Genomic DNA, 17,094 nt, shown 5'->3' with positions numbered 1-17,094 from the left:
AGGGGCTAGGACACCTGCGCAAAGCCTTTGATGAATCTCCAGTAGTAGCCGACATGGCCCAGGAATGATTTTACCCCTGTTACATTCGTTGGGCTCTCCATGTTGACAATTACTCCTATCTTGTCTGGGTCTGTCTTCCATCCTTCCTTACAGACGATGTGGCCTCGGAGTTTCCCTTGTGTTACCATAAACCTGCACTTCTTTGGATTCAGGGCTAACCTAGCCTTCCGACATCTATCCATACATTCCCCCAAAGCCTTCAAATGGGTGTCCCGATCACTAAAAATCGACCAATCATCCAGAAATGCCTTGAAATTCCCAATTGACATCTTGTTAAAAATGTGCAGAATTATTCGCTGGAAGGTCGCGGGCGCGTTGCATAGCCCGAAGGGCATGCGATTATAGGCGTACACTCCTTCCTCCACCACGAATGTGGTCTTCAGCTTATCCTCTTCCGCAATACTTATTTGATTGTACCCTGAGAATCCATCCAGAAATGTGTATATTTCGTGCCCGGCGACTTCTTCCAGAATACTATCAGTGAATGGGATCAAAAATGGGTAATTTATGGTTACTGCATTTAGGTACCTGAAATCCACACATATCCTTATCTGATCAGCCTCTTTTTTAAGGGAGATGACTATTGGGGAAATTGTTGACATGTCTGAAATCGCATTGCTGCAGACTCCATATGGCCAACGCAGAATAGAATAAGCAGCTGAGTATCCTATCCTCTCTTGAGATAAGGAAGTCCCTAATGCTGTTTTTGGTTTGATCAAAGGGGACGACCTCAAGGTTTTGATTGTCAGGTCTTGACTGCGGGACTACTCAGTGGTTTGATGTGTTTTTACTAGAAACACAAGGGGACTTACGATTTGCAACAAACTGGTCTTCTGTGATTCTCGAATTACGCAATAAAGAGCAAAAGGAAAGGGTTAGGAGACTAACAACACGGGTATGCGAGTAGACGGATTCAACATAACCAATTCCTGCTTGGACAGAATAGCTCACAACCTTGTTGGAACGGTACAATCTTCAAAGGGACTTGGAAGATTTTCAAACTGGAGACGCACGGCTAAGCACCCAATTTTGGCGCAGCTCAGACGAACACCTGCAATTGAACTAAGCACAATCAAAGGCTCAAGTTAACCACACAAAAGGATACACAATCAGTATATCCTCAGTGGTATGAGCCTGAATCTATCAAATACCTGCACACCCAAAATAGAAAGATCTATCTAAGATGCTGAGAGAAACCATGCAAACAGGATGAAAACAAGACAATAAACACCAATTCAATGTCTATATATTGATTTCAGCTGCCTATTACAACAATTTCTGCAACATCTCTATGCTACTGCTAAGATCTAACCTATTCTAACTCTTAAATCTAACCATCTAACAATCTCTAACTATCTAACCATTTAACTCTTTACAAAAGAAAGGCCTCTGCCTTTTATAGATATTACAATTTTGAATCGAAGGCTAGGATGGACTACATCCAAGGGCTGCAACTTGCTATCCAAAAGCTGGCAGCCTTAACCCATGCCCATTAAATTCTCACTCATCCAACCAGCAACTATCTCAACTACCTGCCACTATTTGGCTTTAATTCAGGTCTATCCAATCTTCTTGGTGGTTGGGAATAGTTATCCACAAAAATATCTTGCACGGGACCCATAGGCAATTAACAATAAAGCAGTTTCAGTTTTAAAACTGAATTTCTGGACTTAAATCTAGCTGTGTGCTTTTTCTCGAGAAGGCATAAACTTTGCAGCATTGAGAGTGTTCTTTGGTCTTTGGTCCCGGTGGTGGACTTCATCTTTGTTCAGCGGCACGGTTCCCAATGCTCGGTTGTTCTCGCACTCTTGCATCTTTTCTTTTCCAGTCTTCAGCGCCTGGCCTTGATTGCGATCATTCTTCGATTTGCGTTTCAGGTCTTTCTCCTGGTTCTCCAATGACATCCCGCGACCTGTGAACGATCAATTTCATTTTAATAAATCAATTTGAAAAATTAAATAATTTAATTTAACAAATATTAAATTTAATTATGACGTCTGGCTTGAGAAGCTCTTTGTGAGATGTATCTTGAAAATACTTCTCCCTTCTCTTCGAATGTGAAATCTAATCCTTGGTCTTGATAGTGTTTGGGCGATTTACTTCTACGTGATTTTACCTTTGGAGTCTTGGGCGTTTTTTGTGAACTGGAGATATTTCGGAGCATTTAACACCTTCTGCAATTAGCGTTTTTGCAACTTGGGAAAGTTTTCGGACCTTTAAACATGTTTCGCAACTTTTCAAAAAAAAACTTCGGACCATTAAACATGCGTTGCAAATTTATTTAAAAACTTCGGACCTTACCCACCTTTCCACAAACTTCAAGGTAAATTTCGGACGTTTAGCACTTTTTGCAAATTTATACAACTTTGAATTTCAGCCCCAGGGTCCAAAATTGGAGGACTTAAGTGAAATTCGGACCTCTGGGGGCTTTTTGCAACTTTTGAACCTTTTCATATTTTAGCCCCAAGGTCCGAAATTGGAGGACTTAAGTGAAATTCGGACCTCTAGGGGCTTTTGGCAACTTTTGAACCTTTTCACATTTTTGGCTTCTGGGTCCGAAATTGGGCATTTTTAAGTGAAATTCGGACCTAAACCCACCTTTTGCAACATTTCACATTTTCAACTTTTTGCCCCAGGGTCGGAAATTGGGCATTTTAAGTGAAATTTGAACCTAAACCCACTTTTTGCAACATTTCACATTTTCCACTTTTTGCCCCAGGGTCCGAAATTGGGCATTTTAGCAATTTTAAACATTTTCCTCAAGAAGTGCGAGCTTGGGCACTTGGGCGAGTTTGTCAAGATCTCACCAAAGGATCATTTTATGGAATATAACATTTAAGTTCTTATGCTTTAAGTTATATTCCATATATACTTTCAGGATGTTTGAGAGTGGTTTCGGACCTCCAGGAGTTATATTGCAAATTCTAGTTTTTGGAGGATTCCTTAGTTTTCCAGACTTAGTCAAATTTCAGGATCAGGACATTTCAAACTTAGCCAAATTTCAGGATCAGGACATTCCAGACTTAGCCAAATTTCAGGGCATGGACATTCCAGACTTAGCCAAATTTCAGGGCATTTGGAGATCAAGATGACATTCCAGACTCCATCACTCACCAACTTGACCCTTCATATCCCCTTCCTCTTCTGCAAAGACAAAAAGGCACAAACTGGGGGGTCCCTGTCCAAGACGGGGATGGGTGTGCGATTCGCACAACAGAAACCCAGTCACTTGTTTCCACTTTGAATATAATCCCTGCTTCTAGCATGTTATTGATCTCCTCATTTACTTTGGCTGCGTAGTTTTTGTTCATCTTTTACGGCCTCCTTCGTACCAGTTGGGCTCCTGGTACGAGGGTTATGCAATGCATGCATAGCTCTGGCAGTACCCCCTTCAAGTCTTTGCAAGTCCAGGCAAAGACATCTTTATATTCCAGAAATATCTTGAAGGCTACTGCCTTCAGCACAGAGTTCCAGTCATCTCCTACCAGTATCACCTGTGGTTCTACCTCACTGCCCAGATTAATCTTCTCCACACCCAGTTCCTCGTACTTGATGGGTTTATCCCGTTCAAACTGGTGGGCTGGCCTGTCATCCACTCTTGCCATTCCCTCTTGGTATCTACCGTACTCCGAGGGAAAGGATTGTTCTTTCGTCACGCCGCTTGATTCTCCTATCTCACATATTTGCAGCATGTGACACTCTGGGTGGAAGACCTCATAGTCCTCCATTTGCTACTGAAAGAGTCCCGCGAGTGAACTGGTTCCATCCTCAGAACACCCGTCCAGTTCCAACACTCCTTCCTCGTCGGGCTCTTTCCCTCCTCTGTCTCCTTCAAAATCCCACTCCCCTCGATTGGAATCTTCTGAGTCGAAGTCCTAAATGTATAGTTGGTGAATAATCAGATAACACAGTATTTCCTGCACGTACCAAGTATTCATGGAACAGAACAATTGTACATCATAACATAAATGACAAATGATAATAATTAGATCAGAAAGTTATATCTTTATTCCAATGTCCAGAATTGTCCATACATAATCATCTCCCTGCCGAGGTTCCCTTCCCACCAAACAATATAAAGACCCAACGGTTGGTCAAGTTGCCAACCATCACCAACTCCCAACTACCCGACAGGAACCTCTCGGCAACAACATAAACACACATAACATACTTATAACTATTATTCTTACTAACATACGTTTTTGCCCCTAACATTGGACAAGAACAAACTGCATAGGGTGAAATAGTTGTGCATGTCTATAACTGCTTAAGACACAACACAAACCAAAGATTGTTAAAAATAAGGCATGCAAGCTAAACGTGTGCTTTGGTACCAAAACAAACAAAGCAATGTTTTCAGTTTTTGTGAAATTTGAGATTGCTTAAGTTATTACAAGGATATGACATGGCATAACATGTAGGCAGAAATGATGAATGCAATTTCCTACAACAGAGTCAATTTTGTTGGACGTATAATTTCTTTCATCTTTCAACATCACCAAAGTTCCAAACAATTGTTCAATAATATCGTCGAATCTTCTCGACCTATTTTCTGAATTTTCTTTCTGTTGACTTGTGGTGATTTATAAGTGGAGATAAAAGGTACAAAAGTCCCATTGTTTGTAGAAAATTGATTATGAAACACTGTCAAGCATGAGAATTATTTTCCATGCTAGCTGGAGAACACTCCTAGCATTGATAGCAATTATGCAAGAGTTGTTCAGAAAGAGACAGAAAGAATACATCACTTGAACTGATTCTACTATTATGGGAAGACAATTAAGATTTATGCAGGCCAGAAAGTCTATTAAACTAATAGTCGGGATTAATTGCTGCAACGAGTCCCACAAAGACTTCTACTCCATGCATAATATGCTTGAATTCCTAGAAATCAAACTATTGAAGTTCTTTTTAGAATGCTTGAATCATTGTGTTACAATTAACGAGTGAGTGTATGGTAATATGGACTCTGCTAAATAACTGATTGTACTATATTATTACAATTAATCTGAGGATATTTCATAGGAGAAGACAGTAATGTCTGTTTAACTGCTGTTTAACTGTGCCAGGTTAGTTGTATTTTTTATTCCTGCCTATTGTTAACCATTGAATTCTTCTGCTTGTAGAGAGGAGGCACAGCTGCACGTGAATTTTGTAAATCTTATTTTCTCAGCAATTCTGCATTATATATGATAAGGTAATGATTATTGGACTTTTTTATTTATTATGTTAATGATTGCTCTTTGTTACCGTTTTTAGAAGGTTCTCTACACACTATTCAAATTATTTTGTGTTTTTAAACATTAGTCCCTTGGAAGATTAGACCTGCTAGTTTTCTCACACATATTAACATGTATTAAACCTTACATACTCTTATATCTATGCTTTATGTGGCAACGTCCCTTGCCTAAGGGACATTTTGAGAATGTAGGACGGCTAATAAATATCACTACCTGTCCACAATTTTTTGAGAATTTAAGTAAATGTTCTGGATACTGCAATTTTTTAACAAGAAACAGCAGGGTACTTTAGGGGACGACTAAGCAACAACCCCAACCTTGCTGGAAATGGCTATGGCATACCATTCCCAAAACTACTAGGGGATAGCCTTGACCATCATGGGAATGGTTAGCCATCCCCTATGGCACAGGCATTTTATAGTCACTTTTTTTAATAGAAAAAACATAAATTTGAAAAAAAAGGGCTTCCTTAGTATTAAGGTGGTTGCTATGATCAAAAGTAGTGTTTGCTGCATTCAATGGTTCTCACATCTGCATAGAGTGCAAGAAAAAATAAGCCATCTCTCTCAAATAGAATTTTGTTTAGTATCAACTAGCTCTCTAGTTCTCCATACTTTGAATTTATGCAGTCACCTAACGGTAACCTATGCTAATAGCTCATCTTGATACCAATCTAAGTGGAAAGCATATTTAAGAAAATATATCCTGCTTAAAAGAAAACATTACTTCTTTCCCCTGAAGACTTGCTTGAGAAGAATCTGTGAAGAAACAGGACTTTGTTTTGGAAAATATATTTTCTATTGAACTTTTGTAAGACCCACTGTTGTGGCATGAATTTCTTACGTAGATCAAGCTATTAGCATCAAGGGTATGATTTCACCGAGCAAAATTCAGTAAACCAACTTTCTGAAAAGTATTTTGCATTTAGGAATGTTTTAATATAAAGGTTTCAAACCTTCAACATAGATGACATACCGTTTCACAGCTTAACTTGCCAGTCTAGTGTTCTGCAGCAATGACTTGCTCAATGTATAAAATGCATATACCTGCACAAGGAAACTCGATTCCATGAATGATAAAGAACTAAAACAACTTTTAAACTTTCTTATATTTCAATATCCATCGCTTGCCATTCCCTAAAAAATGGCCTCCCAACTCCCAAAGACCTGTCCTGGAAACACGTCACCCTATCCCCTGCTGTCCCTATCTTGGAAACTTGGGGAGCATAGCTTATAATGCATGGGATAGATTTTTTTGCCACAAGAATATAAGTAACTAAGTTCCATCTATATATTTGTCAGCTATAAAATAGAGCACACTGCATATCCATATATTAGAGGAATCAAACATATGTATCCATATTCTAGATTAATTTTATAGTTTAATTTTTTATTCAATCCTTACTAACAAATCTTTATGCATATGGCTATGAAGAGTTGACAGCTTCAGACAGAGATTTTGAGCTCATCATTTAGACAGGCTATTGCTTTGCTAAAAGATTTATTAGGAAAATACATTATATAAATACATGATTGTAAAACATTTATCATGTCCTCTGTTAGGAGCTTTCAAGCAACTTGGATATTTATAAACAAATTCACTTGAATGGATATTTACAAATGCAACTTGCCACCTTGATAGTCAAAATGCTTGACATTACTTATCTGTTATCACATATTTTGTTTGGAACACTTTTAAAACTTTGATGTGATATTATTTATCTTTGGAAATGAGAAACCGGATTGGTCTAAAGATGATATCATTTTTCACTTTGTGTTTTCATGAATATATGTTATTGATCCATGTGCAACGTCAATCTGCTTAGACAACTCACAACACCCAGTAAATGCATTTACTAGTTAAAAATTAAAGATGGAAGCTTCATTGGTCTTAGCTATTATTGTGAGACCCATGTATATAAACTTTAGTATTATATTCAATAAAGAACTGATCAATAGTTGAAAACTTTATAATTAAAAGAAAATAATCACAAAAAGAAGAGAGCTCCACGCTATAGACTGGATACCAAGATAATTTATGTTTGTACTTCACAGCAAATAGAAGTTCTATAATTGGAAAATATTCACAACAAATAAAAGCTCTCTAATCGGAAAGTATCTTTTGAAATATGGGTCTGTTACTCTCTTAAATAGATGTCATAGGGAGGAAGCTTTCTTCCAATTGAACCGGACACAAGCTTATGCAAATTAAAGCTTTACATGTTATGTAAGGATGTTACATGACAATAACTCAAGTGACACCAAGTAAAGGTTATTCGCTAGTATCACCCATCAAACTTGACTTGGGGCACAAAATTGGATGATCGTATTAAACCGTAAGATCCAACCATATGATAATAGAAAATATACATAAATGTAACATAATAGAATATATTACACCACATGCAATATAGTGAGTATTGTTGTACCCTAATCATCATTATAGTCTAATATACTAAAATAACCTTGAAGTAAATCCAACACTAAACAGTTCTCCTTATGGAAGGTAGCACTCTAAATATTCCTACCAATTAGAGCCCAAGTACGTTCAAGTATCTTTCTCTATTTCTTTACAATAATACATTAATCTATTTATATCCTATCTTCTTATATTTTCCTAGAGCTAGTCTACATACTTAACCCACCTTAGACACGTATAATTGCAAATCTATCTTATATGAAAAGTAGCCTATTGGACCCATTACAAGATCTACTCATTTAGCCCATCCTTTTTAAACATGAGTTGTGTGCATGATAAGCTGGCCATTACATTATCCATTTACATTATCTATAAACCTTGGTATATAGTGTGCTATTTCTTAACATGTTTTCTTCCCAAACATTATTTTTTGATCAGAATTGATATCTAGTACCAATTAGTGCTTGGCAATCCAGATGAGGACTTCAAAAATGTTTTCGATTAAGGTAAATGGGAATTTTGAAATGGCTTAGACCCTTGTACAGCATGAAACATTAAGCATTACGCACAACTAGATAACAATGGACAACCAATGAACATATGACAACACTACAGTCCAATGATTTTTTCTTAACCACAATACAAGGATCTTTTTCACCTGAACTTCTTTTTAACAAGAAAAAAACAAAAGACCGCAAGTAGATCCCTCATCCAACCTCAAAGTTTTCAAAGAATATCCATCCTTGTACAATCTTCAAGAGATTTTCTCCTAAGTAGAAGTGCAAATCTGTTTCACACTTTCAGCCAACTTATTTGCACAAGTGAATTTAAGCATTTTTAACCAAAATTCAATTTTGGTCAAACACATGATCTAGCTAAGTTAGATAAATCCAAAACTTTTCCAACTAAACTTGTTCACTAAATGCCATATGTGTTAATGTTTATATCAGATTTGAATATAGGATCTTTTAAATCTTATTAATGCAATTTCCACTTCTTATATCAATATAAGGATTTCTTTGTATATCAATTAATTTAACATGAACTGTTGTACAATGATCAATTAAAACTGATATTAATCTTATTGCAATTTTACATGAAAATAGAATCAATTAATATATTAAATTTCCAACAGCAAATGGCCTGCAATATTCTGGGAGGCAGTCGATATTATTTCTGCATTGTAATTATTCTGTACATCCATAATACGATTGTCTCTCTCCTTATATAAGAAGAGAGACATGCCTTCGTAGAGGCATGCCTCTACGTGGATCATGTCTACGTAGAGACATGTCTCTCGACCGTGTAAGAACACGCCGATACGTAATGAAATGCAGTCGATAATTATTGGTAACCAATTTGCATTTGTTACATTGTTAATATGATTTGCTAAACGCACATAATCTGATCGATAGTAAATATCGATAAGCATATGATTAAATGTTATTTGATATAATCAAATTAATTATATGTGTATATTTAATAGTGTATAGTTATACATTATTAAATATATACATATGATTAATTCATAATCATATTTCAAGATTAATATTTAAGCAAGAATCTTATTAAATACATAATGCAAATAATGGATTAATACTTGTAGAGGATAGATATCAAATGCTTAAGGCCAATTAAGCATTTGATTTCATCGATTAGAATTATCTGACCGAAGCTACAAAACATTAACAATATCTAGCATCGATTCGAGGCTATATTACCAAAAAAAAAATTATTTGAAAAACTTGGTGTTTTAACAACTCTTACTCATGTAAATAATACTTTTTAAAAATATCTAAAAATACCCTTTTGTAGATTTGTAAGTGTAGTTTTCAAAAATGTATATTTTTAATAGTTTACTATTTAATTATTATATATATATTTTTTTGCATTTTTACATCGAGTGGGTTATCACCACCAAACTATAAAGTTGATTATCATGTCAAGAAAAAATACTCAAATTTATTAAAAATTTGAAAAAATATGATGCACTAGGTAAAATATTCTATGTCAAGATGGTATATTTTTTTTCTAGTTTAGGTAAATAATTAAGACAAAAGATTACATCCCAAGGAAATCGTTGTTTTTCAATACACGCACATCTTGAGATATATATATATATATATATGTCTTGATAAAGTGGCATTTTTCAGTTGACCTTGTTCACTCACTATTTTACTTGACCTTTTTCACTCACTACTATAACTTTTATAAAGAATATGCCCAACATTGACCCAAATTTTTTATTTTTTCACTAAAAAGTGACAGTTATGTTTTAAATTTTGAAATGATGTAAGCTAATGAATTGTGCATTTTTAGTGTATTTTATGTTTGTATTTTTTTTATGAAAAACTCAGAAAGCTATTTGAATATAATTTCTTATAAAATTAACACTATAATCAAGTTGCTTATAAAATGCTAAAAGAATGAGTTACATCAGATGATGCTCTTTATATAGCAAATTTATTTATTTTTCCTTTAATTTTTTGTGTATATTTATATCTTGAAACTTGAGTGGATTTATTTTTTCCCAATTGATATTCCTTCCTACACCAAGCCTCCTAGGGATCGCCAGTGATTTGTTTTGACGTGGGTAGACAAAAAGAGTTATGGAAATTCAGGAAAGTTGTTAGAATAATGATTTGCGAGTCTTTAACTTGTCGGCGTTTCATTGGATGAACCTAGGCAGTCAAACTCAAAATGATTGGCGCCTTATTGGTGAAGTTGGTTTAATTGTTTGGTGAAGATCTTCCTAGCTGGGCATGACCAATATTTTAGTTGGACATGTTAAATCAAGAGCAAATCGAGAATTTTCCCAACAATCAAAAACTAGTCTAAGGCTGGATTATTTTGATGATGTCAATTGAGAATATGAGTAGGGTGTTCCAATTCATGATATAAATAAGTTCGATTTACTAAGAAACTTTGTTAAGGAGCATGCGTTTGAGCGCAATGTTTGGTTTGAGCTTGTCACAATTCTCAAACCAACAATTAAAGGTGACCTATTCTATTATCTTCGGGATTATAATCCAATGCATGAAATAAATTATGAGAATAGAGAATTGATGCTTTGTACTTTGCAAAGTTGTTTTAATCAAAGGAAGCATTAGGAGAGCAATATTCAAGCATGCCTGCATATAAGAATATTTGACGCGAGTCTAATGTCCCCTCCTTAGCCAGTTTTGCTTCCAAGGTTAGTCTCTTTTAAGTCCTCGTAGACTAACAGTTTGGATAGAGGACTCAAGCAGGTTGGTCTTCAGAAAAATAGGTCAGGAGGTTTCCTTCTGGACTTACCAGAGCATTAAGCTTAATCACTCCAATTAAGTTGCATTGAATTTCATAACTTTTCTTTGGGATCACTGAAACGCACTTAGAGCTTTAAGTTATCATTTGTCTTAAGTGATTAATCTAGTAAGAGAGTGAATGGGGAAGAGATGGATAAAAGGTGTGGGCATAAAGCAAACCATATAACTCTAAGTTGGTTGTACCATTAGTGAGGAAATATTAAATAGGAAATAATCTCAAGTTAAAAGTCATAGTATAAATGGACATTAAGATGTTAGGGTTTCAACCCTAATTTGTGCGTCCCAAGGAGAGAAAAGAATAAGAGGGCTTGAGGAGTCATTTTGGAAGGCATGTTATGGAGAAATATTTCTGTTTTGCAGTGGGTTATTGGACCAGCCAAGAGAGCAGCTTGTGGGGATGATAACCTCCATGAAATTCAGCTACTTACAAGGCTGAAACTTCTCCCAAGGGTGGTAAGAGAGATTTCAGATTAGGGATCTCCATTATGCATCAAGGTTTAGGAATTTTTGCAGTAAAATTCGATTGAGCTACCTGCTTGTGTCGTCGTACCATTTCTCGGTAGAAGAAGCTCAAAAAATACCAATTTACTATCATCTTTCATTTAGTTTATTATCAACAACTTCATACCAATGTGTAGAAGACTTTACATCAGATTAGAGAAGCATTTGGATCAGTTGTTTTGAGTTTATTTGATGTTGGCTGAGTGAGGTGCTTGTGTGCCTAGCCGACCCCATTTGCAGCACTTTGGAGGGTCATTTCCAGCCCAAACTCGTTTCTAAGTTGCTATCCTTTAGCAGAATCACTTCACCAACACACACAATCAGTAAACAAGGGTTGCAGCAATCATTAAGAGTTCAATACACATAAATCAGACCTATAATACGCCATACCAGCTGAGGATTATGGCATTTCTAAACAGTCCCAACTCAAGGGCTAGTCACAGTGTATATTAGCCAACACAAGAGCCTATATCAGACCTTTATGTGGTAGCAGATTGGAGATGAAGAAGACTGATTTTTATTGTAATTTATTTTCTGAGTAAGCTTCTTGATTGTGTGCTCACTCTCAAATCAGCTTGTTAACTACCTTGATACAAGGAACTGCCCTTTATGTGTGTCTGCGATTGGAAAGACTCTTATTTGCAATAGCATCTTTGCCTTATGAACTAGTGAAATAGTTTACAGCAGCAATCTGATTGAAATTGTAAGCTTGGCTGTAATCTCTTAATAAGTTTCAGTTTGCTTCCTTACTTGCAAAGCTATTCAATTGTTCTCTCTCTTAAAACTACAAACTCAAATGAAAGCACATTTCTGCAACTTTTGTCCAATTTTGAAAGACCACCAAAAACCCAGGATAATAGTTTATTAAACTAAAATTAACAGGCAGGCTGCAGTGACAGTGTTCCACTTGGGGTGGGACGTTATAGTGGTATCAAAGCAGTTTTTAGCCAGCCTATTTCAATACAAATCAGAATTTAGTGTGAGTTCAGCTTATGAGTGAAAGAGAACAGATATTTCACCAGGGAGTCTAGGAGGTATTGGCAACCCTCATAGGTCCCAGAGGGAGAAAACATGTACTTAGGGGCAAAGTTTGATGACTCGGATTCGCCATGGACTCGGCAGCCCAAAAATTGGACTCGAACTCAAACTTGGCAAAAACTTGGGAAAGGACTCAGCAAGGACTCGGCAAAAAAAAACCGTAGTATTAGAGAAAAAAAAAAAAAAAGAAGATATTAGTGCATTTAGAGAACATAAGAGCCATAATTGAAACATTACACATGTCATATGATCTCCAAACACTCAATATTTGAAATTTCTTCAAAGTTTAAAATGTATAACAGCAGCATAAGTTTATAAATGTTTACAAAATTAAATATAATATGTTCAATTGTGAAAAACAACAAACTAAAGAGAAGACTACATCTTCCTCTTTGCTCTCCTAATATAGCTCAATTTTTCAGGCCTTGAGTCAGTAGTAGTAGCAGTAGGTGTTGAGGTATCTAAATGGTGAGATGATTCTTCTTCAAAATCAAACTCCTCATCTTCATCCTCCTCCATTTCATCCAATCCTGCTGCTTCTTCTTCTTGAGCTGCTCCTCCCTCTATTTTTGCTCGATCTTCTTCGGTAAGTAGGACATCATCACTATCATTTTGTTCATTGATAGTCCAATCACCATATGGATCAATTTCATCCAAGTCAATGGCCTCATGTGAAACACCCTCCATCTTTCTAGTGCGAAGGCAAAGGTTGTACCAAACGAAGATAAGATCATTGAGGTGTTTTTGTGTCAACCTATTTCTCTTCTTTGTGTGAATGCTCTCAGATAAACTCCAATTCCGTTCACACCCATAAGCACTACATGGCTGGGCCAAAACACCAATGGCTATCTTTTGAAGATTAAGCATGCCAGCACCATAAATCTACAAAAAAACAATTAGAAATATTAGAATTGAGAAAAAAATGTAACAATCAAGTTTCTAGTTTTTTTTTTGTAGTATTGAACTAAATTTTTTACCTGGTTGTTGTTTTCCTCTCTGCACTCTTGTAGATCTTGAACAATGAACATTTCCAAATTCATAAATAGATAGTCAAACTCAACAATGAACATTTCTAAATTCATAAATAAAGATATAGCAAATGTCAAATGTCACCTCTAACTCATCAAGAACATTGTCTCTCAACTCAGGATTAGGTGCCATCTTATCAATGCATGCAACAACACTTGCCATGACCTCTTCATCAGCCTTAAAAGAATTGGAGAAGTAGAATTTCGGGTTCAAGAAGTAGGCGAAGGCATGTATCAATTGGTGGAGTTGGTTTGTCCACCTACGATCAATGATGTGCCAAAGGATTTCACATTTTCTTGTATTTCCGCCATAGTAATGTGAAATGGCATCTTTGGCCCTATCCATGGCCTCATAAATGAAACCCATTGGCATGCTCTCTCCATCCACCATACAAAGAACCCTTACCAAAGGTTCTATCACCTAAATAAATGAAAACAAATTTTAAATTAGTACAAAATTAACTTCTAAAAAATACACCAAATAGATTGTCTTGTATAAAGTTTATGTTTGTGTTTGTTACTTACCCCAATCAACTCCTCTCCACTTTTGGTGAACCCTTCAAAAAAAACAATGCTTACAATCTTTCTCTGCTTCAGCTCTTTTGGAGTATGCAAACTTCAACCAAGTATTAGACACATACATTTGCTTAAGATGAGGAATGGCACCAAGAATGCTCTACAAAGTGACGAAGTGACTAGCAAATCATGTCACTCCAAGCCGCACAAGGTCCTTGCCATTTGCGTGTTTTCTCATCAAAGCAAGGACCCAAGTCCAATCTTCAACCACCCTTTTCACCCATCCAATCTTCAGAGTGTCCTCTAACAACAAGTCCAAGCATGTGTAGCACAAGGACTCCATGCAATTGTAAGATGCCTCTCCATAAGCTTTCTACCTGCAGCTACATATGCAGCTGCGTTGTTCGTGATAATTTGGACAACATTCTCAAGTCCAACTTCCTGGATCACCCCATCCAATAGATTACACAAAGTTTCTGCATTTTTTATTTCATTTGAGGCATCAATAGAGTTTAGGAATACCATTGCACCATTTGAAGTCACCAAGAAGTTGAGGAGAGTCCTATTTCGTCCATTCCATCCATCCGATAACATGCTGCATCCTTTTCTCCTCCAATATCTTTTTTGATCATCAACCAAAACTAGTGCATTTTTTACTGTTTGCTCTAGCAATGGCCCTCTAAAGTCTATACCTGTTGGGGCCTTAAACCCCTTACTTGCAATTGTAAATGCATTAACCAAACCTTCCCAATACAGATTGTTTTCCGCATTGAAAGGTAAATTATTGTAATACCAAAAGTTTGATGCTGCTATCCTTGCTTGCTCATGCTTCTCTCTATTCCATCTTGTACCTTCAAGTGAAGGTTGTGCTCCTAGAACAATGTGTGGAACAAAGTAATTAGGCTATTTTGTATGTGTACCTTTCTCATGTATGCTTGGTGTCTTGTATATATGCTTCATATCTTACATGCATTTATGTGTTTTCTGCATGACTATCATGGTGTGTATGCCTTCCTAATGTATGTCTTATGTCTTGAATATGCTTCACATCATGTTTGATGATTTTCAACAAGTTTGTTCCATGTGTGTTTTGAAAGCAATTTCATATTGGGAATCATCTTAAAACACTCCATGACCATCACTTGAGGACAAGCAATTTTGGGTGGAGTGGACTATAATGTCCTCATTTGAGATAGGATTTTATAATAAATAATAATAATATAATATAATTAAAATATAATTAAGTTAATGAATGGTCAAAAGGCATGGAATGAAGGGTTGTGAATCTCTCAAAAAAGAGATATAGGAGGGAGAAAAAATCATTTGAAAGGGGATAAGGAGGGAAAATTGGAATAAAGCATGGAATCCAAGGAAGGATTAATGGAGGAAGAAATAAATAGGAAGTAGATAAGGTTGTGTCTCTTCTAAAGGGTTGTACTATTTTAAAGGGTGGAAATTGTGATAGTTGTGTCTCTTGCCAAGGGGCAGGCATGATGAAGAGAGAAGATATAAAGGGGAGAAGGTTCATTTGAGGAAGAGAGGGAAGCGAGATCAATTTGGAGAATAATATATTATTCTCAAAGGCAGCAATGAAAATGGTGACTCAATTGTTATGAAAGGTGGTGCCTCAATTTCTATGAAAGGTGGTGACTCTTCCCCCAATAAGCATAAAGGAGAGATCGTTCCAGGCATTCAACGATCCCTCACTCACTCATCAATCATCTAATCAACAATCACTTAGTCATCATTTCACCAATAACTCAAATCATCCAATCAAAGGAATTCATTGAATCAATCATATAAATATCATTGAAGGATAGAGACTGAATGACTTTGCGATTATATATTCTTGTTGTGATATGGTTTGGTAACTACGTTTATATCTGCATTCTCCTAATTGATATATACTGCTGCTTGTGATTATTCAACATAGCATAGTGTTACTTTATACCTACTTTTTCATATTTATGACAAACAACATGCTGCTGATAAGATTGTTTATATATGTTCTGAATATATATCTGATTAAGGACATTCTGTAATTGACTGAATATATATGTATACCAAAAGGAACTAGACCCCCCCCCCCCTCGGGAGGTATATTATTGTTGGCATTTTACTTAGGATCCATTCCCCGACCCCATAGAATTTTAGGGCTATGGCCCTACTGGCGAATAGTAGGGCCATAGCCCTAAAATTATATGGGGTTGGGGAATAGATTCTATGCATAACATTCCAACAATAATATACCTCTCGGGGGGGGGGGAGTTCTAGTTCCTTATGGTATTTACACACACACACATATAGATATATATATTTGCTTGTAATCTGAATGCATTGTAGCCATCATAGATGAAAAACTCGGATTTTGCAATAACTCGGCAAGGCCAAAAAAATTTTAAAACTCGGGACTCGCCAAAACTCGGCAAAAAACTCGGCAAAACTCGGCAACTTTATCGAACATTTGAAAATACATTTTTTTTTTATATATAATTCAAAAACACACATTTACACCAAATTTGTATAACATATATGATTTCCATGATATATAAATCAAATTTTTTTGGTAATACATAGCAACAAATGCAAGTATCATAGCATAAACCAAAAACCAAGTGCAACATATGTATAAGAGTTCAATACATATCAACGTATCATAGTGACAGTCTCATAGAGTTATAGAGTCATAGACCACAAAACAAGAACCTCTGAAATTCTGATTACATATCAAGTTCAAAGTTTGGTATCAATGAAATTATGAAAATAAGAAATCATAAATTGCGTCTACGACTAAAGCTCAAAATAGATTGTGGCCGCTGGGTGGGTGGTGCTGAAGTAGTGGCAACATCCTCAACACTAACAGGTGCCTCTTCTGCATGATCAACCTCCTGCTCCTCCTCACGTGCTGCCACTTCCGCATCCCATTCCTCTCCTGCCCTCTCCAACTCACTCAGCTGCTCATTAGTAAGGAATGGATCCAAATCATTA

At 36.2% G+C, this 17,094-nt stretch overlaps 1 protein-coding gene across 6 annotated transcripts in view; it reads left to right on the top strand.

The window, feature by feature from the left end:
• LOC131070237 (DExH-box ATP-dependent RNA helicase DExH7, chloroplastic) overlaps positions 1–17,094 on the top strand; it is a 408,882-nt gene that overhangs the window by 304,404 nt on the left and 87,384 nt on the right. For all 6 annotated transcript variants that reach the window (XR_009371539.1, XM_058005745.2, XM_058005743.2 and 3 more), the window contains one exon: positions 5,187–5,257. Coding sequence is in view for 5 of the 6 variants with exons in the window: in XM_058005745.2 (XP_057861728.2) it covers positions 5,187–5,257 (71 nt within the window). In the remaining variant the exon portion in view is untranslated. The remainder of the gene's footprint in view (positions 1–5,186; positions 5,258–17,094) is intronic.

The sequence above is a fragment of the Cryptomeria japonica genome, chromosome 2 (assembly GCF_030272615.1).
Source record: "Cryptomeria japonica chromosome 2, Sugi_1.0, whole genome shotgun sequence".
In the NCBI taxonomy this organism is placed as follows: Eukaryota; Viridiplantae; Streptophyta; class Pinopsida; order Cupressales; family Cupressaceae; genus Cryptomeria; species Cryptomeria japonica.
This window is presented reverse-complemented; position numbering and strand designations above follow the sequence as displayed.